Here is a 25,965-nt window from a genome sequence, read left to right on the forward strand (position 1 = left end):
GAACTTAACGTCGTCGTTCGTCTTAGGTGAAACGTGCAATGATCCAAAATGTCGGAAGACTTAACGCAACTTTGCGTACGAGGGGGAGAGGGGGTGGGGTGAAGGGGGGGCGGGAATCGAGGGTGAATCCGCGGAATACAAAATCGCCAGAAAGTTACGAGAAAGTTTAACCGAGTTTAATGCTCCAAGCGCATAACATCGGCACGTTTATGGTTCCATCGTATTGCAGCAGCAGCAACAGCAGCAGCAGCAGCAGCAAAAGCAGCTAAGAAACTCGTAGTCGATCGTTTCTGCATACACGAGAGTGTATGTGTCTTTCAGTGACGACCACGTCGTGTTTATGCACCCGACTAAATGGGTTACTAGGATCCTTGAAGAGTCTCGATGTCACAAGACACTAACATAAGCTAACGTAAGAAGAAGAAGATTCAAGGACTTATGTTTAGAACGAGTTTTGTATCTCCTCTAAAATGTTTACGACTAAATTTCTATTATCTTATTTGCTAATTGCAAGTTGTTTATATTTTTATTTTTCGTCTAATTTTTTTTTTTTATTTAAATTACGTTAGAGTATTTAGATTTTTCTCGATTATTATATAAAATCACGTTGGATTTTTTTTGCGAATGGGAAAATAATGATAATTAATTAATAAAATGAGGACAGTTATTAACGATAAAAATATTTAAAAAAATATATATATATATTAATGTAAAATGAAATTTTAATATACAAATAATATACAAATTTTATGCTTTTTTACTGCATTTTGTTTATAAATTATAAAATTCTTACACAAATTATCGGAAGCATTTGAAGATGCCAGTGATGGGGTTTTAGTGTTAAACTGATACAAAATTTGCTCTCAAAAAATTTCTTTAAAATGTTATTGCATGTTCGCAAAATTGTATAAATATACATAATTATTTGGGATACGTAAAACAAATCGTTTTACGTACACCGGTTGAAAGTATAATAGGATTGCGTCAACGTGAATGATAAATTTGAGTACTAACGGTGAAAGTGATGGTCTCGAGCCCTATAAGACAGGAGACAGAACACATAACAATATCAATGCATTAAATTATATAACAAATTCAATATCAATTCATCTCTAAAACAATAAAAAAATCAAAGAAAAATTCACTTATCGTCAGATACACATTACGAATATTTTACAAGCGTTTGAACTAAACATATTATTATTATTATTATCTATGCAACCTTTCCTCGCAAATATTTATTTAAATTAACAACCATCGTCATAAATATTTCCACCGTAAAACGAATAAAACGAAGGAAATAATAGGAAATTATAATAGTAATGGCAAATCTACGTGATCGAAAGTCGGTTCTCTGTGTTCTCGTCGTCGTGTCACTACAGTTAGAACAATGATTAAATCTATCGTCGTCAAATAAAACTACGAGAGACTTTCTTTTTAACTTTGACGACGAATTTCACTCAAGGACGTTATTGGCGTTATCAATGATTTTCCTAGAAAACCAGTTCACTTCGCGGAATTTGCTCTACTTACTTAAACAATGTAACACCGTTCAAATAAAGCATTTAATCAACTTAAATCAAGTTATAACTGATAAAGTAGATAAAAAGAAAAAAAACGTGTGACCTATAAAACAGCAAGAAACGAATGAAATCAGCGTAGTATTATTCACGTAATTCATTAAATAACCATTCGAAAATTCAAATGGGTGCGTTCGACATTACTTTCAAAGCTTTCTTGTTAACGCTTTGGATATTCGATTTATCGGTGAAAGCACAACTTACGTGTACACCTGGTGCTTTTTGTCCTTTGGAAGATGTCACTTGTCAATACTATTACCAGTGCAATTCTGATTCCACTATTAAGATTTATAAATGTCCCGATGGTACAGTATTCTTTCCAGATAATGAAGCATGCGTATTACCAACACAGTATCCTTGCATAAAAACTACACCCAGTCCGTATCAGTGTTTAACAGCTGGTCGATTTCCCATAGTCGATCCAACTTGTAAACAATATTACTTGTGTTATCAGAGCACTAATGGTTATGTTAAAAGAATATATAGATGTCCAAACGAGACTATTTTCGATCCTACGAGACAATTATGCGTTTTGCGTACAGCTTACACTTGCGTTGCAACTACGACTACTACTACTTCTACTACACCTATAATAAACAAATAATCGTAAGAATTGTACGAGAAAAATATCATTACAATTACGTATTACGATATATGTATTGTACAATTGATTTTGAAAATGTTTAATCGCAATAAATTGTCACACCGTTGATATTTTCTCTGTTATTATTATGTTTTGTTTTTAATTATATATTATTATATAAATAATTTAAATAATAAATTATATATATAAATTATATATATTATTCAACTGTTTCATTCAATATTGTTCATGTTATTAAAAACAAAGAAATTCTTTATACGGTTTCCTTCAATTGGGACACCCCGTATATCTTCAATATTCTTATTTAATATTTTTCAACCCGATTTAGAATCACGTATCGTTTCTATCTATAAATGAAAGTAAACGGAAGAATTTTCTTCCATAGTACATTAATAGCTAATAGTTACAAAGAAATTTAATTTATAAGTACACGTTATTTATATAACTGTATAAACATTGCAAGAACTTCCGCAAATGGTTTGCACGTAAGAGTCTGAGTATTCCGAAGAAAGTGTCATAGTATGCAATATAAAACTTCTAAACCGGACAAGTTCTAAGCTGCTGCAGAAGTGAAAGGAAAAATTAGTTTCGAACTGACTCGCAACGCGAAATGTCACGAACGTTCTTGTTTAATATTATACTTCGTTAATAATTCTTGTATTACTTTCGATACTTCTCTCAAAATATCGTGAATATTCATTAAACTCGATGTGTCAAAAGTTAAGTTCACTGAAAAATGTTGTTTTTCGTGATTAATGCGATAATAATATTGTTGTTCGTCAAAATAATGATCGATCGAAAAAGATCTGAAAATTTGCCGCCAGGTAATTATTATTTCAAAATAATATTAATCGTGTTACATAAAAAAAACGTAATTGAATTAATAATATATATCATTTAAGGTCCACCAGGGTTACCAATAATCGGAAATATGTGGGATATTAAATCTTTACTGAAGAAAATACGATTTCACGTACGTGTTTGGTGTTATTTGGCTGAAATTTACGGACCGGTCGTACATTTAAAACTTGGATTCGGTCAATCGTTTATAATTGTTTCGGGAAGGAACGCTGTTATCGAAATGTTAAGTCGAACTGAATTCGATGGCAGACCAAATAATTTCGAAATACGATTAAGAACAGGTGGCGAACGCAGGGGATTGATATTTAACGATGGAGACGTATGGTCGGAACATAGACGGTAATGTTTAACTAAAAAAAAAAATTAGAAAAAAATGTATTAACTTTTTATATTAATTATATAGATTCACAGTAAAAACTTTGAAACATCTCGGCTTTGATAAAACAAACATGGAAGATATGATACTGGATGATACTGTATCTTTGTTAAAAATGATCGAAAAATTGGCAGATAAAAATGGCCCAATTACAGAAATATATGATCTCGTTTCTATCGCTGTTATTGCAAGTTTTTGGTTTCTTATTACAGGATCGAAGTGAGTATATTTAATTTAAATAAACGTTTATACATTTAATAAGACCACTAAATATATATTAATTGTCTAATATACTTTCAATAAATAAATTAATTATATTTCCTTCGTTGTACGTTTTTCGTCAGATTTCAATTGGATCAAGAAAATCCGAAATTGAAGGAGGTTATCGCGATAATGAAAGAAAATGTAAAAGGTTACAACACGGCCGGTCGTATAATAAATTATTTACCTTTTCTCAGATATATTTTCCCAAGTCTAACGGGATATACTCAAATCCAAGAACGCCATAATCGAATGTGGTTATACTTCAAAGTAATACAGTCAAATATATTGTAATATAATTTTGTTTTAATTCATTTTCATAATAGATATATATAAACAAATGTTTATTAATTATAGAAAATGATAAGAAGACACGATGAGACTAAAATACAAAATGAACCGACGAACCTAATCGATATTTATTTAAATGAAATGAAAACGAAAAATTTATCTTCACCTTCATGCTTCAACGGTAAGAATATTATTTATTATTAAAACATCTTATTATCTATATATATTAATTGTTTAACATTTCTAGTTTGATTTTACGTGCAAAAATTATACAATAAAATACAATAAAAATTATACAAAAAATTATACAGTAAAATTGATATCGATGGTGTTTACAGATGAAAACTTGATAGCACTAATCAGAGATCTTTTCGTTGCTTCGATTGAAACAACCACCAATACAATAGGTTTCGTGATAGCATTTCTATCGGTAAAACAAGATATACAAAAAAAGATACACGACGAATTGGACGACGTTCTTGGGAAAGATATTTTACCTCGTCTGGCAAATAGAAATCGGTATATTCGATTGTTTCTTTCTATTTCACAATTTTCTTTTCCTTTTTTTTATAAACATTATTTATAAATCGTAATTGAATATAACGTAAGTGCTACAATGTGTTATAATAATCTCATTCCAAGAGAAAGAAATAATATGAACTATCATAGTCAATACAATGTAACGAATGAATAATAAATCAAGTGAACTAACTTATCTAGAACATAATAGAAATCTAGTGCGATATATTTATTCATAATTATGGAATTATTGTTTCTATTTAAATCTCACAGACTACCATATTTACAAGCAACTCTTGCGGAAGTTGCAAGAATGGGAAACGTAGGACCGACTTCGGTACCCCATCGTGCTATAAACGATACAACTTTGCTAGGATACAATATAAAAAAGGATTCAACTATGTTAGCAAATTTGATGAGCGTTCATATGGATAAAAATCATTGGGGTGATCCCAATGTCTTTAGACCTGAAAGATTTATCAATGAAAATGGAGAATATTGTGACGATCCTTGGATTATGACATTTGGATTAGGTACTCGTATATATTACGTAATTATTTTTTTTTTTTATAAATGTATCACCTTATTAAATATTTTCATTTTGCATATTTACTAATAATAATTTTCTATTTTTGTTGTACAGGTCGTAGAAGATGTCCAGGTGAAATTCTTGCCAAAAATATACTCTTCTTGGTAACCGCTTGCATGCTGCAAAAATTTTACTTTGCCATAGCTCCAGGATATCCCGAACCTAATTTATCAGGTATCGATGGTTTTACCATCTCACCCCCGCCGATAAATCTCGTCGTTAAAAAACGAATATAATAATCGTGAAAGATTAATAGACAAAAAAAGAAAAAATCTCAATGCATTTAATTACGTAAGAATAATTGCGAACAATAAACAAACTATTATTATATTACTTATTATAAATAAAAAGACTGATATACGCACACGTAACGTGCCATATAAACGTTTATCATTTGAAATATTGTCATTTACTTCGATCTGCGAGGGTCAATCATTTTCTTACAATCAATTCATGTTAAACGATGAACATATAGTTTCAAAAAAAAAACGAAAATGTATTTTAAAAGAAAAAATCGATCGAACAATGAAATTTACCTTTATTATTTTTCTTTTCTTTTAAATACAAGAATCTTTTCAGATCTCATTTTGACAGTCTATTTACATTCGATAGGCAAGTAGTAGTAATAGTAATAGTAAGTTCTTGTATTTACAGGAAATATTCGCCGTTAATGAAAAAAAAAAGAAAAAAGAAAAAAACAAATTACGGCTAGAATTTTCGCATTTCCCTCAATTATAATCAGCGATACTTGTTCCTACGAAATATGTGTGTGTAGAGTAAACTTTATCAAGATTGATTTACAATACGAAAAAAGAAAAAAAAAAATTTTTGTTACTTCTACAACATATATATATATTAACAATAATATTTCATTCAGCGAATTTGATTCGATATTCGCATTGTCTCGTAATAATAATTTGACCAAAAAATCCTAATTATATTGTAAATCGAAGGAAATCATTGGAAGACTATAAATATCGCCATTCAGTCGACGAAGTCATTATAATATTTATAATCAGCTTGCTAATTAACTTCGTTTTCAACATGTAAATCGAAGAGATCTCTCTAATATATCATAACTTTGAAATATCGAAATAGCAAAATATCATTATATATATATTTATATCGAACGAATTGAAAATACGTTTCAGCTCGTATACGTAAAAGCCGCGTAGAAAAATTGGATTGAGAGATTGCTAATTCCTAAAAAAAGATCGTCTAAATAATAACATACGGAAGATTGATTATTTATCATATGAGATTATCGCAAATAAATTAATTATTTTTTTTTTGTTTTTTGCTTTACGTTTTATATGCACCTTCATGGATATTAACAACTCGCGCAACATACATACAAGTATTAATAATAACTAATAATTCTCCTATAGCATTTCTTTAAACGTAATTATATAAACTAACCTCGACAGAGAATTTTCGCTGTTCGATATAATAAACGTCTAGGACGAATGCGGGAAATAGATAAATGATTTCTACATTTTGTATATTTTAAACTATTCAAAGATATTCCTTCTGGTCCACATAAAACATTATTCATCATACTTTTTCCTTACTTTTTTTTTTTCCTTTTTTTCCTGTTTTCTTTTTCTCTCTCGCTTTTTATCTACAGGTAATAATATCAATAATGTATACTCACAAATATAATATAACAACGAATATCAACATTTTTTTTTTTTAGTGACGATCGCTACGCGTCGTATCAACCCCTTTTTCTTTTCTTTTCTCAAGTTCTTTACTTTTTTTTTTTGTTTCTCATTGCACAAACGTCCGTAACATTTTCAATGTATCTCTATTTCTAATCGTATAAAGTAATATAGATTCAAAAAACGTCATTTCTTATATACATTTGTCATGTAGGGAACTTGTCGACAACGTCTAACTTTTGCCTCTTTTTTTTTTTTTTTGCTTTTTCATTTTTTTCTTCTTTTAAAGATCATTCACAGCCCCGTGGATCAATTGCATTGTCGCTTTGTCATTATCTCTTTCCCCAATTGGCAATAAGTGCAATCTAATATACTAAATAGCGACAGTAAAATAAAGAGAGAGAGAGAGAGAGTAGGATATACGAAATGAGAGATTGATTTCATAAAACAATCACTCCTCCATGTCAAATAAAGACAACTATAATCGATCGTTACTTCACGATCCAATAATATTATCTTACATTAATCCTTTGAACCTTGGACTCTCTCCAACAATTTTTCTTCCTCCCTCGTGGATCATTCCAAGAGAAAAAAAAAAAAAAAAAATAAAAAAAAATTAACAAAATAAAATTTTCTAGGTCCGCGTTACGGCCGTTATATTTCCAGACTAGATGAAATTCCCCTAGAAAAATACTTCAGGATGAAAGCACCAAACCAAGCCGAGCGAACACCATCTCTTTACGTAGCCGTGTAATTTCCCAATATACGTCGTGAACTATAAAAAACAAAACAAAAATACACCCCCCCACCAAAGAATTATTATACAATCAAAGTATAAAATTTTAAATCAACGGATAAGACTATATCAAAATAATCGATCGTATAATTTACCTGAACTTTTAACAAGACCTCGTTCCACGTAACGTAAATAATTGAGAAAATCGCAGACCGCTATAATCTAAATCGTTAAAAGAATTATCGGTTAATTATATATCAAATTGTATGGGGGAAAATATTTGGTGATTAAAATTAAAATGAAAAAAAAAGAAACAAACACTAACTCGGTTGCGACAAATTTGAGAGATACAATGCCATTGATTCTCTTGATCACCCAGTCTCATGCGATAATGGCATTGCTTTGGTGCTTCGAGCAGTGCACATTTTCTACAAAATATAATAAAGAATACAATTAAAATTATTATAGTTCAATTGATATACCTGTCCATAATTATGAAAGTGGTCTAAGTCATATATTTCTTAAGATTACATTTAAACATTAAATGAATTCTATAGAATATTGAAATAACAAACACTATCTAACGTTTCATTTTTTACAATATCGTGAAAATTACATTGAATTAATTTAGTTTAAAATAATGTTGTGTGAAATAATAGATAAATTTATTTTTTTTTAATTTTTACTTAGACCACTTTCATAATTATTGTTACATTTATATATAAATATAAATACGTACTTAGGAAAGGCAAGTTTGGTCTTATCACTGACAGCCTCGATGAAAATGATTCCATCTAGAACAGCTTGTCGTACTCTCGAACCAAGTTCTTTATTAGGAAAATCTAAACAAAGATCTATATCTTCTTTGAACACTCTGGCAACAAATGGATCGCTTTTATCTACGCAAGGATTTGCCTTCCACCTAAGGAACTCCGTATGTACTCTAGGATCTACCTCCAATCCTAGATCCTTACAATCCTTGTCTCTATCCTTTTCACGATCTTTCTTCCAATCCCTGGTTAATGTTTCCCTATCGCTCGGTAATGATGGCCTCTGTTCCTTAACAGGTGACTCCGGTGGCGAATTTTCTCGGCCATATTTCAGATTGAAATGCGACGGCGACCTTTTTGATTAAAAAAAAAAAGTTTAATCAATTTTTCGTTAATAATAATTCCTCGCTACGACGTATATTCGTTAACTCTTCGAGTCACGAAATTTTAGATAAATAAAAACGTATACAAAATATACAAAACGTGCATATCGAAATAATAATAATAATTCAATATTGCACGCGTTTACGCATGAAAAATAAAGTTGGAACGCACTGTTAATATCACCGTGCCTCGAAGAGTTATAATCCCACATATATACATTTGTTAAATTTATTATTATTAGATTGTTCTTTCCGCTTGCAGATAAAAAAAAAAAGAAAAAAAAAAGAAAAGAATTACCTTCGATGTTTCTTAGCGAAAATACTTTGCTGGGATTCGTCGTTCGAACTCAAACGACATCTCGTGTCAATCTGAGGATGCAAATGAGGATTTGGCCTTGCCGGTGTCGAAGTCAAAACCAAAGTTTTTAATGCAGTCACTTCGGCTGCTAAAACCTCGGCTTTCATTCGACTCTCCTCCAAAAGACGTTCCGCCGTTGCTTGACGCACGTTTGCCTCCCGCACCATATTGTGCGCTTCCTATAAAAAAAAAAAAATCTTAATTATACATTTTGCTGCTTAATATTTCATATCGTTTTTTCTTTTTTTCCTTTTTTTCTTTTTTTATAATTTTCGAATATCAATTCTCGACACACGAGACACGACACTACGTACTTGAAACAAACTGGCGGTTAATTCCTCCAATTCGGCTTCGACGTCCTGCCGAATCCTCGACAACCTACCCACTTCTTCATCCTTCAATTTCAATTCCTCGTGTGCTCTCTTCAACTCCTCTTGCAATTTGGCCACAGCGTGTTCTTTCACCTCTGCCACGGCTCTACCCCATTGTGCTGTAGTTGGCGAGGGTGGATGATGATGATGATGATCATTTGAATCCTTTATTACAGAACTTTCTTCTTCCTTAACTCTCGTTTCAGCCTACGTTCAACCGAAATATTTATTTATTTCCGTTATTAATTTCAACAACAACAATAACAACAACAACAACAACAATAACAACAATAATAACGAATCTTTTCAAATATATTTTTAATTATTCATTATTTTCTATTAAAAGTTTCTTAACAAAAATATCTTAATACATTGAAAACAATGTTAACGATGAATTTTTTAATTATATTTACCTGAACATTTTTCCTAGACGATATATCTGATGACGATGACGTTGACGATGACGATGATTTCGATGACGAACAAATATCTTCCCGTTTAATAGCTGTGTCTTCTTCCATAATATCGTTTATTTTCTCTTCGCCCAACCTAACATCCAAATTAGTTATAGTCTGAGTAGCAGGTACCTGAATCTCCGACTTGTACGCATGCGTGCTTAGGATAGACTCGCTAGGCTTCTTTTCGTTCATTGTCGTCGGACTTCGATGCCTCGTTAAAACACTGTGTATCTTGTCGTTGTATACGAAGAGTGAATTCGATTTGACTAAACTAGAACTTAAATGTAAAGAAAAACGAGTCTGGTTATAGAAAAAGTCAATTAAAAGAAAATAAATTCAATTAATCCTTTCACACTTGGAACCCAACAAACACAGAAAGTGTGCTAAGTATTTTCGAAGCTAATTTCTTTTTTTTTTCAATAATACTCGATTTGTATCGAATCCTTAAACATTGTAGAACATATTTATGACAAGGGAAGATCAATATTTATACATCCGAAATGACGTTAACGAAAGGTTGAAATTCCTGTTCATCAATGTCATAGCACTTCAGTCTAATTGATATTTCAGATTTATGCTTGTTATTTATATTTTCATTAAACGCAATGATTTTTGTTTTATAGTTTTCTTTAACTCTTTGATACACGGTGGAATTTAAAAGTATCCCACCTCGTTAAATATTGCAATAGCTGCACGTGCACATAAATTTATATTTCCGTAAATGTTACACAAATGTAATTAAACTATTTTTAGTTTTTACGATGCTACATTATACGATACTTGTATTAATCAAAATATATCAACATTTGTTTCATTAAAAATGTATTAAAAAATCTAGACAACTATTTGAAATACTGTACCGCAAAAAAGTTAAACGTGTACAGCAAGAAAAAAATGAATACGAGGTGTGAATCGAAAAAAACAAAAAGGGGGCACCCTCGTAGGCTAACCTGTTGTTAAGAAATTTGTCATCTTCGTCGAAGAGACTGGTAGGTTCTTCCTCTTCATCCTCCCTCTTGTTCGCGTATCCAAATAAATCTGTCGCAGCTCTTGCAAGATCGGATTTAAGAATCGGATGAGGTGCATGTAACGTAGAACCGATCGTGCAATCGGCCTCGTCCGGATAAAGTTCATCTTCGTCTGTGGTGTATTCCTCATCTCCGGTAGTACCGGTACTTCCGGCTCTTCGGTGTTTCGTTGTCAATGGTCGATAGGCGTACTCATTCGAAGAGGCGGAAACCGATTCGTTGGATTCTATCGATTCCGGTTGCTGTTGTTCCTGTACCGCCTTCATCGCAACTGGATACGTTTATAATACAGTTTTACTTCGTCTCTTTTCTATCTGCAACTTTTATACAAATAAAACACATCATCAACGATTATTTTTATCTTTATCGATAAGCTAAAAGAAGAAGAAGAAGAAGAAGAAGGGGGTGGGAAAGGGTTTCTTATTTCGATCGTTATTAAATTTCTATCTATACTACTATAATATAATACTATAAGTGCTTTTTTTTCCACAACGAAATTGATATCAATTTAATTATTAGCAATAGAAGATCGAATTACATCCCTTTTTTTTTGTAAAGTAGGAGAGATTCAATTATTTACTTATCAAAGTATCCACTGTTTATTTTCACCGAAAGCAATATCGTAAATTGATCTATCCGTGTGTATGTGTGTGTGTGTGTGTGTTTTTTTGTTCTTCTTTTGGTTTGGTTTTAAAACAACGATGACTTTTATATGCCAGAAGAAATAATTTGTCATTCGTGACAGGACGTGTTGAGAGGGACGAGTATCGTGGTCTTGCGTGACACGGATCCACGAAATCAACAGAGAGACTGGACGTATCCGGTCCGACTATTGCATACGAGCGTGTGCTATGCACAATGATACCCACTGTACACTATCATCGACCTAAATATTTCGAAACTTTCACGAACCATCTCTGTTAAGACGTACCTACTACAAATTCCTTTTCTTAAATTCCTCGATAAAGGAATAAACTTACGATCGTGATTACAGAATAACTTTCGTATCCTTATTTTTTCTTTTACGAATAAATATCCAAAAACATATATATAAGATAAGTTAAACACATAAAATATGTTTCGAATATACGAACTATTTTATTAACTAATTACAACGTTTCCAATAAAAAAATAAAAAAACCCATCTCTGTTAAATTTCTTTCCTTAAATTCCTCGATAAAGGAAAAATTTTACGATCGTGATTACAAAATAATTTTCGTATCCTTTCTTTTTCTTTTTTTACGAATAAATATCCAAAAACATATATAAAATAAGTTAAACATATAAAATATAATATAAAATATGTTTCGAATATACAAACTATTTTATTAACTAATTACAACGTTTCCAATAACAAAATAAAAAAAAACCCATCTTTCTTAAATTCCTTTCCTTAAATTCCTCGATAAAGGAATAAACTAACGATCGCGATTACAAAATAAATTTCTTTTTCCGATAAATATCCACAAAATTCGAAAATAAGTAAAACAATCAAATAAAATATATAAATAATATAACAAAACATAATATATATAAAATATACAAAAAAAAATATATTTCTCGCGCGTATATTCGAATATACGAATCATTCTATCTATTAACTAATTGCAAAACGTTTTCAATGAGAAGAAAAACCTTCGATATTTCGTGCGAATCTAAATCAAACAAAAATACCATGACCGAGATATTTCTTGATCGTTAAACGCGAATCGAGTAATCCCGAGTTGAGCCGAGATACGCCAAGTTGGAAACCTCGATATATTTCTTTCATTCTCTCTCCTTGGCTTAGAGATCTCACATGCACCACCTCTTCTTCTTCTTCTTCTTCTTCTTCTTCTTCAAGATCTACAAACAACAACAACAAGCACAAGCACAAGTGCGATGTCGCTTGCATCACGTCACTCGTTCTCAGTCATTCGCATTGCATAAACGGTACTTGGGAATCAACCGGTCATAGCATTCCTTTTCCCCCACCCTCCCACCCTCCCACCACCCCCTTCTACTCCCACACTTTACCCTGAATTAAGTCAATTAAGAAACGAGGCGTAGTTAATTTTCTCTCTCATTTCTCTCTCTCTCTCTCTCTCTTTCTTTCTCATTTTCTTCATCGTTCTCTAGTCTTCTAATTGCCACTACGTTTTTTACATCTAACGAGTAGGAAAAAAAAATAGAAAAGAAAAGAAACTGAAAAATAACGAATTAACTAATTTTTTGTTTTCCATTAGCGAAATCAAAACTAATTCCACTATTTTAATCGGTGGAGAAGGGGTGAGGGAGAGAGAGAGGAAGAGAAATTCATTCATTTTTATACAACTCGAACGAGATTAACGATTTTTAGAAATAAATACTGACAGGGTGGAAGATTTAATATCAAAGGCACGAGTACAAATTTTTATTGTTCCATGTTGGTACGTTTTTTTTTCTTTTCTTTTTTTTTTTCTTTATTAATTTGCAACCATGAATGCCACGCTGTTAGATCGTTACGCTAAGATGGCTCATGGCGGATCTGATAAATTCGTTCTATTTTCTTCCACTCCTTTTGGCGTTGATTTAACGACGTTACTAATCGATCTTATGTTAGTTAGTTGAATTCCTTGGCGCTAACTCACGATGAAAGGTTTACCCCACCTCACCCCACCACACCACGCCATACCATACCGCAGTAACCCTTTTTTTTAAATAACTAACAACAATTTATCGATGCTATCGACGGAAATGTTTTTTTTCATAGCTTCGAGTATAACCAGAATAAACTACGTAAGCGTTATACTACTCGTTGTTCTACAATTTTCACAGGACAATCGTTATATTATTATTATTATTATTATCGATTATCGTATATCTATAGTTTCACTTTTCGTGGTTTTAATCAAATTAATTTGTACGATATCTCGTAACGGGGAAAATAAGCAAACCGCGTGCTCTCACGAATGAGAATTTTTATTTATTTATTTATTTATTTATTTATTTATTTATTTATTTATTTATTCTCACTGATTGAAAATCGTATTAGAATTTTATAACAATTTATATAAATCAATTGGAAGGAATTAATTCGTTATTAATTTTCATCTTTCGATCTTTCCAATTAAATTCGATACGTTGTTTCATTTAATTTCTTTTTTTCTTTTTATTTAATAATAATAAAGAAAGAATTTTTATTTTCGCATAATTAATAATGATATAATACGAACGGTTTTATTGATTGAATTTTTGTTCTTCTTTTTTCTTGCTGAACTCGTAGAAACAATCAGGTATCAAAGTACGAAGTTTGAATTAACAAGAAAAAAAAGAAAGAAAAGAGGAAAAAGGAATATTTTTTCGTCTACGTGTCGATTCGAACAAAAGTATCACGCACCTCCAACCCACCTCCTTCCCCCTACGGATCGTTACAAAGTGTACAAATCTTTTTTTATACTCAATATTATTTTCTACAAAAGCACTTTGTTCGATACGTTTGTTCCACAAACGAAAAGATCACGTACGAAAGACGTATATAATAATATAACGGAGTCATCGTGTTGAGTGCTCACGAAGATTCAACTAAAACTTGGAAAATTTCATTTAAGAAAGAAAAAAGAAAAGAAAACAAACTGTGCTAAGTAATCTCTCAGTTACTAGCAAAATCCAAAGATTCATTCATTTGAAATTCCTTTACGGCTCGGTAAAACAACCAATGGAAAGATATAATGGAATATTTTCAATTTTATTAATTGAAATGGTTATATATTAATTTGATTTATTTAACAAAAAGAAAAAAACATTTGATGAAAAAAAGTAATAAAATAATTATGTCAATTTTATACGTGCTTGAAAATCTAACACCGAATACGAAATTTTTCTTCTAGCATAAGAAAATATATCTCTAAATGTGAGTATCAAAAATTCACTCGCATCTGATTCATCTAAAAAATACATTTGAAAAACAAAAGAAAAAGAAAAAAGATAGAAATTAATTAGTCAATTTATCTGAACGTTTACGACCGACAAATTCGAAACGGAAGCAAACGCGTCACCAAATTTTATACGTGCTTGATAATCTCACATTATAAACGAAACTTGTCTCGCACCTGATTCATCTAAAAATGTTACACGTAAAAAAAACAAAAAAAAAGAGCAGAAAAATACAATAACAATTTGTTTCCTTTTCAACGAAACATTTTTAACGTGATTTCCGTTACGAATTATCTTCGAAACGGAAACAAACGTCGTAAAATTTTTTACGCGCTTAAATAATCCATTCCTGCCCCCCTCCCCAACCACTCACTCACCGTACACAAAATTTGTCTTCTCGGCTAACAAAAAGAAATAAAGAAAAAAAGTATATTTTTCTAAACGTAAGTGTTGAAAATTGACTCGCACGAAGAAGAACGGGAAAGAAGACACGAGGGAGAAGCGTGGAAAAGTGCGGAGGTGTTTCGAATCGCACGAATATCTTCACATACATATACATATACATATACATATACATACGTATACCTATACCTATACATACATATACATATACATATACATACATATACATCCATATACATATCTATACATATACATACGTACACATATACATACGTATACATACCTATACATATACATACCTATACATATACATACGTACACATATACATACGTATACATACATAAACATATACATATACATTCGTATACATACATATACATATACATACGTATACATTTACATGTACATACGTATACATACATATACATATACATATATATATCCTTGGCTTCGTCAAATGGGACGTTCATGCGAACATTGCGTCACGGTTCACATCGAGATCGCACGCTGGAAGGCGGCGAATGGTACGAACGGGTACACTGTACTCATGTAATGACGCTCCATTCACGCCCATAGAACACAACTAAATGATAAAGCCCAGTTTCTCTTGGTCTCTCTCTCTCTATCTCTATCCCTGTCTCTGTCTCTCACCAACAAAGGAATCCCGCCAAACGCTAATTTGCTTTCGAGCATCCCGTCTCGAGTGGCACTCGACTCTCGCCAGCCGTGATATGCTGATGCCGAGCTCTCCAAAGTCTTGCTGGTGCTTGCTCCACTTCATAACGCTGACTTTAGATCGTTGATTTAGTTTCTACCACGAATTTTATCGTTTCTGGGTTTTTTTTTTCTTTTTTTTTCTACAAAGAAAACTACACATCGGTGGATTCCGATGCTTGTTACTTTTTCATTGTAACGTTCGAATTCTTTTTTTTTTATTTCTTTTTCTCATCAATTTGAACTTGATTAAGAATAATAATCTTTCATTGAGTTGAGTTTTGATCTAGAAATTGAAAGAAAGCTAAGAATTTGTCTCTAGATTTTCAACAGTATATGAATGGTTTTTTTCTTTTTTAACGGTTTCATTAGAAAATCCAAGAAAACTTTTTCGTTATCGAATAATAAAATTTAACGTATTTAAATTCAATAATAATTTTTTGAAATAGATTCAAACGTAAATTCTATATTATATTTAAATAAGAATGAATATTGATTCGTATCACTTAAATAGAAAAATTCGGCTAATGTGATACATGAAAATCTTATTAAAAAATATATGCGCAATCGAATTACCATAATATGCGAAAGATAACATAATATTTCTCTATCTAACACATGTTTCAATATTTTTCGAATAACTTAACCAACAGCTCACACAAACGTGAACTTCGAATAAGCTACTCCAAAAATATCTTTCTTATTTCTCCTTTCTCTTCCTTGACGAATACATATACATATATATATATATATATATAATATGTATATATGTGTCCCCCACCCCTATCGACCTTCGATGCTTTCTTCAGAGAATTTCTATTCTCAGTAACTTCGTCATATTCTTCACACGAATTTATATATATATATACACGTTATCGTTATAACTTACAATTAGTTTAACTTCGTTGTTCGATGCATCGAATGATCTTTCACGTACAAAATTTTCTCATCTACGCGTTATTGAAATTATCATGTCATTATCTACACACTTTCATCGAAGCATTCCAATTATCATTGTGGCCGTACCCACCAAATTATAACTCCCATTTCCTTCGGTACAATAATAAAAGCTTACCCGTACGTGCTACGTTTAGATTCTGTTTTTTACCATGCATATAAATCGAACCTGACTTGCATATATATATATGCACATATAATATAATATAATACGATACTGACAATGTCATTGTTTTGTCTGTTTTTATTCGAATAAAAATGAATTGATATATCCTTGACGGTAGAAAACGTGTCCGTTTGATCACTCGTTTCGAATTTAACTCGATTTGACGTCACACGTTTATCAATTTGGTCTATTTAAAATATCTATTTTAAAACGTTTACCATAGAAATTGTATATATGAATTGTATAACGTAATTCTTGTATAAAGCGATCGTTAATTTTATTTCAATTTACATTTCATAGGTATACAGATATATTTTCACTCGCTTTGTTTGACTAAAACGTACGAACTTCCTTTCGTATAATCATCGTTCTCATTTCTAAGTTACTTTCTATATAAGAATAATTCGTTCACTCGATTCTACTTTATGTACTACGTTGAAATAAATTAGCTTCGCAGTCTTTAACAAGAACTTGGCAAGTATTGACGGAAGCATCATAAATACACGAATAAAGAGTTCCCACAATATACGGCCCTGGCCTTGCACTCTTTCGCTGTTAAATATGTATATATACATCACTTTAAGTATCCGCTATTTAAAACAAAAAATTCTTTTTATTTACGATTCCTTCGCGACGTTAAAAAAATTTTTCTAAAATTTCTACGAGCGTCTTATCGCCCGTTTATTTAAAAAAAAAACAAAAAAGAACATTTTATTACTAAATTAATTAATATATCAAACAAAAATACAAGAAAAGACATAATACTTTTCTTTTTTTCTAAAAAAAAAAAAAAGAAAAAGTACTTCGCGAATCGAATTAAAAGCAAACACAATGGAGCAGCAAATTCCGAATAATCAAGCCTCGCTGGCCTGGCCCCGTTCAACGTTAACAAATACTACACCAGTACCACCACCACTACCTAAAATCCTTTTTCGTGTCAAGAGAAATTTGGCCGTAGCTCGTCGAGCAATTATAATTAGAAGATTACCGCAACTCTATTCATTAGTAGGTACTTTTCGACTGAAAGCAAGGACTTCCACTTCGCTGTATCTCATCCTGTGCTCTTCGAGATGACGTTTCAAAAGAGTTAACGAGCACAGTTTCGAGCTCGTGCACTTGCTCGAGCCGACAAGTGAGCATACACACTATATATGAAGTATAGTATAGTATATATAGATATATATATTGCACATCGTCGTGAAGAACGGGTTGAGAAGGGTACAAAGGGGCAAAAGGAAAATTTTCGATCGTTGCCGCACCTATCTTTACCCTTATCATTCTTCAAATCCACAGAATACAATTTTATATTTCATAGTTTTGTATATGATTACCAAAATCATAAATCTATTTTCATATATATTATATTTTTACGATCAATCATCAGTGAAAATTCACTTTGACTGTATTTTAATACTACTCTATCATACTTCATTTCCTTTTTTTTTCTTATGCATCAGATTAATCTTCTTTTTTTTCGTTTCCAATAGAGAAAATACCGTGGGAACGTGCAACCTCTTTTCCTAATGAGTAAACATTCGTGAAGAGGTTGTGTGAGTGACCGAAGGGTTCTTCTTGAGTAGATTAAAATGATTAGAGCAGTCGTCCGGAAAGCGGAAGACCTGGGTTCGAATCCTAAACCTAATTTACTATACTTTCTTAAAAGCCGAATATTTTTCACACAAACCTTTACAATACGTGCGGTATAAAATTACTCGAAGCAAGAATAAGGGCAATTGTTACTCGTTTCAGCCAATTAAACATCATATTCCTTTCAGATCCTCATTCTCCACGGACATAAAAAAATCTAATTTATTGTTTAATTTTCTACGATGTTTTGAAAAAAAAGACAAACGTGTGTTAAGCAAGCTGATTCAATTACTGTATAAATATGCATTGGTTACAATTTGTTAATGAACATTTTCCATTAACGGGGACACGTTGAGATTCTCTCTCATTTTAATTACAATCAGCCAGATGGAAGATTTTACGTGTAATACAGCGTATTTTACAATTAAAAATATTTTAACCATAACGTCACGGTAATTTCAAACTAATAGAAACTCCACCTTTACATTCTCTTTCTCTAATATCCTATGATTTCTCTGTCATTTTCCGTGATAATTTTCTCATTAACTTTTATCATTACTAGCTCGCATAAAAACAACCAATCAAATCATATCCAATAGTTCTAACTTTGAAATGAATTTTCTTTAAAAAAAAAAAAAAATAAAAAAGGCTTAACAAATGTTACGTTAAATATTTGTCATATTTTTACATGAAATAACTTTTCCCACGTTCGATTGTATATACTACGATGACAATCTCATATTTTATACGCTTATCATTGTAATTTAACAAATATTTATATATTTTCATATTTATTTTACCTTATGCATCGTCAACAGTTGTATTATCATTGTCAGATGAACTGTCAGAATCAAGGTAATAAATTTATGATATTAATTGATTCATTTACCTCCTCGAATATTTTATTTTATTCGATATTCAATATTCTACCACACGATATTCATTATTATTTTAAACGTTAAATCATAATAATCGCTAACACGTTAAGTAGATCGTTGCAACCAATAGAAAAGATGTCCTTGATTTCTTTCCCATTATCATATTTTCTTATAAGTCTTCTGATCATATCATCCGAGCTTTACCATGAACTGTCCAGTTTTTTTTTGTCCCCGATTTCATAGTAATTATACTGTTATAAAATGTAACTATACTGTATACTGTAAAAATGTACTGTATAAAATGTACTATAATTTTTCGTTTACTCGCTAGATTGTATTAAATGTGCGAATTAATTTCCATACTATTTTAATCAAAAATTAAAATATTATTTGTACGAAAAAAAAAAAAAAAAATTCAATTTAATCATTCAAATATTCTCCATTACTATAAATTATCTTACGTCATCTTTCAGACAGCTTACAATTGTCGCTAATGAAACCATCTTTAAGTAAACTAACGAATGAATCACACATTGTATATTGTTTTATTTTTATATACATAATATAATACAGCTAACAGACAAAATATAAATATGTTTCATGTTACGATAAAGATAAGTGAATAAATTAACTGGTATTTCAAAAAAAACATTAAGATTTATTCGTTAATTAATATAAATGTGCCCACAGCACATGAATATGGAAATCATACGACTACGTAAGAAAAATCCTACCCTGTGTTGGTGGACTTGGAGAACATTAAAGATAGGGAGTTGGGAGAAAAGGGTGGGGAAGGGGGAAGAAATAGGCGGAGCAAACGAACATTTTTCCTTTTACCCCTTTGTGTGATACGTCCCGGAGGCGATCTTCTCATCAAATCGCAATACATATACCTGCTTACGATCCATACACACACACACACACACCAAAGCAAGTGAAATCACACGAATACTTCGTACTCTCATTCATCTACTGTTTCTCTTCATTGTCCAATGTGATTTTAAGAAATAAATTAAATCGATAAACGAACGTTCATCAATAAACACAATAACGAAGGGACAAGGAAAAAATATGAATAATCTTATTGATAATTAGACATAGGCATGCTTTTATTTTGTATTTTTTGTTCTATTTCTTCTATACAATGTTAATCGAATAAAAAGAAAAAAGAACAAATGGTTGTTTACGAACGGTACCTTTTGAATCTCGATTTGGATGTGCGATAAGACGAATACGATGAAAAGTATTTCGATAATATAATTTAAATGACCACATACACGCACACGCGCACACAATAACACTGTTTAATTCATATTTTAATATACGATAGTGTATACGATATGCTAGGTAATCCGCCTACGAGGACGGCTCACCGCGGACTGACCATACGTTCTCTTTCCACTTGGCCCATTGTCAGCTAGCAAACTTTACTACCCCTTCCACGATCCTTTCTCATAGACTCTCTTCATCCACCTGCTTCTCTCCACGAGAATTACAGGGCTGCAGAAAGAGAGAATGCAACTATACCCGTAAATATATTATATTTTCTTTAAATATTATTTCCAATTGTAATTGGAAATCATTTTTCATTATATTCATTTATAAATTTTAATGAAATTTAATTTATATATATTTAATATATAATAATTAATAATTAATAATTAATAATATAATATATATATGTGTGTGTGTGTGCCCATAATTATGAAAGTGGTCTAAGTGAAAATTAAAAAAAAAAATAAATTTATTAGTTATTTCATACCATATTATTTTAAACTAAATGAATTCAATGTAATTTTCACGATATTGTGAAAAATGAACCGTTAGATAGTGTTTGTTATTTCAATATTATATAGAATTCATTTAACGTTCAAATGTAATCCTTTAAATATCTCGAAACAAGAGAGAGAGAGAAATACATGACTTAGACTACTTTCATTTTTTATGGGCACCATATATATCGAGAATAACGATCACATTAATTTAATAAAGATAATAGAAACTCTTTGTTTTATATATATATAAAAAATCGATAATAATTTTATCAATGATAGTTTATGGTATACGCGATATTAATGTTAACTTTTCAAATTAAAAATAAGTTTGTTTTTTTTTATTCGATATTTTTTATTCGAGAAAACGTCAGCTTTCCCATCTATCATTCCAAAAAAAAAAAAGATAATTATTATTCCATCGAAATTCTACATATTCTGTATAAATAACAGTATTCCATTTTACGAAATATAAATCCAATTCGTTGATGAAATATGATTCGATCCCCCAACCCAAAGTGCTTACATCAAAGCTATAAATTGCTATGATAATCGGCAAATCCACTAATATGTCAGGCTTATGTCCTTATCTAAAGCTCTTCAGTCTAAAACAACAAACTCGTACCAGATGTTATTAACAGATTATATCCGAAAATTATAGTATTAATACTATAATAATAATAATACTACTAATAATAATACTATAATAATAAAAAATAGTAATAATATGACACGATGAATTTTCACTTTTTTATTATTTTTTATCAATTTCATATTCGTATTAAACATTTGTTTTTTTTTTTGTTTGTTTTTTCTTCACGGTATTTTCTCATGAACAACATCGCATTTTCTCATGAACAACATCGCATTTTATCATGAGAACAATTGGCCACTATCTAACGAACAATTCAACAATCATTCCTTACGCTTTCTATAGAGCCAGTAATAGAACCAAATGGGGTGGTACGTTAATCGTGTCGTCCGTAATTCAACTTAATAAGTCTTAATGAGATAAACGTGACCCTTGTTATAATCTTATGACCGGACTATTATTGCCACTCTAATATCGTCATTCACCGTTTCTCTATCATGAATCATAATCATTTTACTAACAATCCTTTTTGACTTGTGAACTGTTCATATATAAAATATATATATCAAAATAAAAACAGATATATATGTGTATATATATATACATAATATAATCAAACACACACACATAAATACATTCATTTGATTATATTAAATATAGTAACACGTAACATTTATAAGTACGTGTTCTCTATTTTCTACACTTAAATATATATGCAATAATATATCTCCTAAGAGGACGTTATGGGAAAGGAAAAAAAAAAATATTCAACCATAAAAGGGGTCCTTCGGAACACACCTAATGTGAATTTTTCAACTCGCTTGCGTCCCTGACGATACAACACGGCGAACGTGAGAAAGGTTTCTTCGTACATCCTGCTTACACTTAGCGAACACATGAAATTCCTCTATCTGCAGCCCTGCAATTCCATGGAGGTTCTCTCTCTCTTTCTTATGGTGTATGAACTCGCACACACCATCGTCGAAGTCATCTCTACCGAAGTCTAAACCGCCTACCGCAGGTATCAAATAGATTGGTGTGTGTATGTGTATGTATGTGTGTGTATGTGTGTGTGTGTGTGTTAGTAACGTAGGTAGAATAACACGCACACTTTCTTACAAATTACATACGAAAAAAAGCACGCACATATGTACGTACGTTCGTGTGAATCTGTGGTTTTCTCTACTGGGTGTACGACGAAAATGGTGCATGGGTAAAATTTAAAATCCTATAAAGGAATAATAATATCAATCGAAAAATGTAATAATAAATTTTGCACGACGTTAAAAATGTCCTTCGACATCGTTCATCATACTCCTCTCATCCAATTTGCATTGAACAACACACGACTGACATAGAAACCGGATCTAATACATTATTACAACTCGACGTACATTATTCTGTTTAAACATATTATCGTATCGTATCGTATCGTATCGCTAATAAATTATACAAAGTAGATAAGTACATTTATGCATAACGGTATTATTATTTTAACTACCAAATACTTATTATTATTTTTTTTTGTTTTTTTTTCTTTTTCATCTCTCTTGTTCGTCATTAATAATCATTACTTGTATCTTTTGATATCCGTTACTTATTTTTTGTGTTTTTGTTATTTTTTCATCACGTCGAACGAAAAGTAAACTCTTGCATACGTAAATCTATAAAACGCGTACGTATAAACAAATATCTAATACTCGAAATTTTATATTGGTTCATTAAAAATCATCCCGGCAACGCGAAACTTATTTTCAATTAAAATTTCGTTTTATATTCATTCTTGATGTCAAATAAATATAATCATTTATTTCTATCAATTTCCAAGTAATTATAACAGACGAATAAGTAAAACAACAATTCTTTCAATTTATCCTTAAAATCAATTGAATAAATACAAAAATAATATTAACGGTAAATAAATCATAATATAATACAGATGATTAATTATTATTATTAATATCAAATGTGATTAATTTTAATATAATAATAAATAAATCGTAAAATATAAATTTTAATATTATTTTCAGCTTATTATTAATTAATTACTGTCAAACTGTCAAAATTAATATATATATAATATTAATATAATATATAATATAAATAATAATAAAAATTTAATAATAAAAAAAATAAAAAAATAATAAAAAATAATAAAATTAATATAATATATATATATAAATAATAAAAATATAATATATATATATATGTTCCTTCTCCCTATTTAGAAGACACCGTGTAAATTCTAAACCAAATCGAATATGTATTCGAAGATGCTTTGAATACCATTACCACATCCTCTTCTCTCCAGCTTTCCCTATCAATTGAGTCTTTGGTATTAAACCGATTCATCGTAAAGTTGTTCGCATGCACGAAATCCCATAAAGCTTTTCCGTGATGTAGAAACATCGTTGGCTTCCCCTTTTACAACCACTACTATCATACTATTCTACGAATGATCCAGATCGGTTTAATCCGCTCGAAAACGATAACCAGGAACGTTAAGGTAATCGGAGCTTATCCCTATGACTAAATCCTTTATAAATCCTCTTCAGGTAATATCATCCTCAAACGTTCGAAGGACATAGAGAATTGCGGGAAGTGGGGGGGAATGGGAAACCAAGGAAATGAAACCTCGTGCAATTTCCGTGTCTTTCTAACTATCGATATTATTGTTAATAAGAAAGTACCACTTTTACTATAGAAAGTTTTCGATGAGGTTTCATTATTAATCATATGTACCACACTCATTTGTTAAGTATTACATAAATGTATTTTTTCGAAACGTTTATTATTAAAATAATATTTATTTGTCGGTTAAAAATATTTATTCAATTAAGAGTTATGCCTTTTGTATTAATTATGTAAATACGATGACGAGGTATAATAAGTTTTTATTTGAAAAGAAAAAATAAAAAGCACAAATGTATATAAAAGAGATTTGAAAATAACAATATCGCGAATAAGTCTTTTTTAACAACGTTTAAATATCACAGAAAGATTTAAACAAGTTTGAGAATTTTTCTCGAGCACGTAATCGCGTTTGAAAGGTCTTATATATGCGCATGCATACGTCATATGTGAAGATATTAAGCGAATGAGAACTGATAGTTGACTGTTTGCGTTTAATTTCATCACTTTAGTTTCCTCGTTTCGACAACTTACAATTAAACCCGAGTTATATTGTACTGTAACTTGAAAATTAATAACATTGATATCACATACATGAGTTAGTGTTCATTGTTTAATGTTTAACTATGAGAACGTACTTGCTTGAATTGTAAAAAGAACAAACGTGTGATTACGTAACAGTTACCGTACATATTTTTTTATTAGAATTACGTGAACAAAATAAAAAAAAAACAAAAAGAAAGGAAAAATTTTGATTTCAATTCTATCAACGTTTATTTCAGGTAATAATTATTAATAAAAAAAAAATATAAAAATTGTTATTATATTTTTTGTTTGTTTCTCATCATTAAGTTCGTTCATGTTATCAAGAAAAAAAAAATGTTTATATTATAAAGATACGTGCAATGCAATTATAAAGATATATGTTTAATCAACAGGTCACAGGTTAATTTAGATTAACTGTATATGTAAAAAGAATACGATCCGAGTAACGTGATCAACTCTTATCAAAATCTATTTGAAACAGCACACGCATACCGGAAAGAGCAATGAAATTCTACGAGAGAGAGGAGATAGGTGTACCAGGTACGACGGTACGAACATAAATGAAACTCAAGGTTAGTATCCGTTGAGCTACGAGAATGAAGGAATGTAACGAAGGAAGAACACTTTCATGCATAACGATAAATATTAATAATTTTATATTGCGTTTTTTCTATTTTAATAATATGATTTCTATTAATAATAAAATCTTATTTTACATTGAAGTATTAACGATAAATTAATATTCGCGCAAATAAAATTCTTTTTTATATAAGAAGAATTTTAAGAAAAAAAATATACATATTGTAATAAAAAAAATAATAGAATAAACTGCAAAAAATTTGAATTAAAAATAATTATTTCCTCAATAACGGACTACAAAATAATAATAATAATATAAATACAAGATAAATGCGTATACGTATGCATATAAATGCGCGGATAATTACACCCTATAATAAAAAATCTGCATCTACAATAA

At 30.5% G+C, this 25,965-nt stretch overlaps 3 protein-coding genes across 4 annotated transcripts in view; 2 read left to right on the top strand and 1 right to left on the bottom strand.

Annotated features, from left to right (window-relative positions):
• Positions 1-766: 766 nt before the first annotated feature.
• Positions 767-2,193, top strand: LOC122516714 (peritrophin-48-like). Its single transcript, XM_043634760.1, has one exon. The coding sequence runs from the start codon at positions 1,705-1,707 to the stop codon at positions 2,182-2,184; it is 480 nt and encodes a 159-aa protein (XP_043490695.1). The 5' UTR covers positions 767-1,704; the 3' UTR covers positions 2,185-2,193.
• A 778-nt stretch (positions 2,194-2,971) lies between these two features.
• On the top strand, positions 2,972-5,338 carry LOC122517103 (methyl farnesoate epoxidase-like). The gene is made up of 8 exons (XM_043635474.1): positions 2,972-3,008; positions 3,087-3,384; positions 3,449-3,640; positions 3,766-3,952; positions 4,040-4,154; positions 4,312-4,492; positions 4,766-5,025; positions 5,136-5,338. The coding sequence occupies exons 1-8, from the start codon at positions 2,972-2,974 to the stop codon at positions 5,315-5,317; spliced, it is 1,452 nt and encodes a 483-aa protein (XP_043491409.1). The 3' UTR covers positions 5,318-5,338.
• Positions 5,339-5,602: 264 nt separating this feature from the next.
• Positions 5,603-25,965, bottom strand: part of LOC122516713 (guanine nucleotide exchange factor for Rab-3A-like) — a 32,821-nt gene continuing 12,458 nt past the window's right edge. The window contains exons 1-9 of one of the 2 annotated variants that reach the window (XM_043634758.1): positions 20,642-20,841; positions 10,769-11,166; positions 9,774-10,095; positions 9,304-9,567; positions 8,930-9,168; positions 8,218-8,601; positions 7,804-7,906; positions 7,634-7,700; positions 5,603-7,517 (exon numbers count right to left, since the gene is read on the bottom strand). In XM_043634758.1, coding sequence (XP_043490693.1) covers positions 7,438-7,517; positions 7,634-7,700; positions 7,804-7,906; positions 8,218-8,601; positions 8,930-9,168; positions 9,304-9,567; positions 9,774-10,095; positions 10,769-11,112 — 1,803 coding nt within the window. In that variant the 5' untranslated portion in view covers positions 11,113-11,166; positions 20,642-20,841 and the 3' untranslated portion in view covers positions 5,603-7,437. Of the gene's footprint in view, positions 7,518-7,633; positions 7,701-7,803; positions 7,907-8,217; positions 8,602-8,929; positions 9,169-9,303; positions 9,568-9,773; positions 10,096-10,768; positions 11,167-20,641; positions 20,842-25,965 lie in introns of those variants that run through there. The other variant, XM_043634759.1, reaches the window with a different exon arrangement.

Source organism: Polistes fuscatus, unplaced genomic scaffold, assembly GCF_010416935.1.
Source record: "Polistes fuscatus isolate 324 unplaced genomic scaffold, CU_Pfus_HIC Scaffold2, whole genome shotgun sequence".
NCBI lineage: Eukaryota > Metazoa > Arthropoda > Insecta > Hymenoptera > Vespidae > Polistes > Polistes fuscatus.

Excerpts from the sequence above, each read along its gene's own strand:
- LOC122516714 (XM_043634760.1), top strand. The coding sequence starts at position 1,705 with ATGGGTGCGTTCGACATTACTTTCAAAGCTTTCTTGTTAACGCTTTGG.
- LOC122517103 (XM_043635474.1), top strand. The coding sequence starts at position 2,972 with ATGATCGATCGAAAAAGATCTGAAAATTTGCCGCCAG. Across the intron at positions 3,641-3,765 it reads TTTCTTATTACAGGATCGAA|ATTTCAATTGGATCAAGAAA; the intron begins GTGAGTATATTT and ends GTTTTTCGTCAG. Across the intron at positions 5,026-5,135 it reads GATTATGACATTTGGATTAG|GTCGTAGAAGATGTCCAGGT; the intron begins GTACTCGTATAT and ends TTTGTTGTACAG.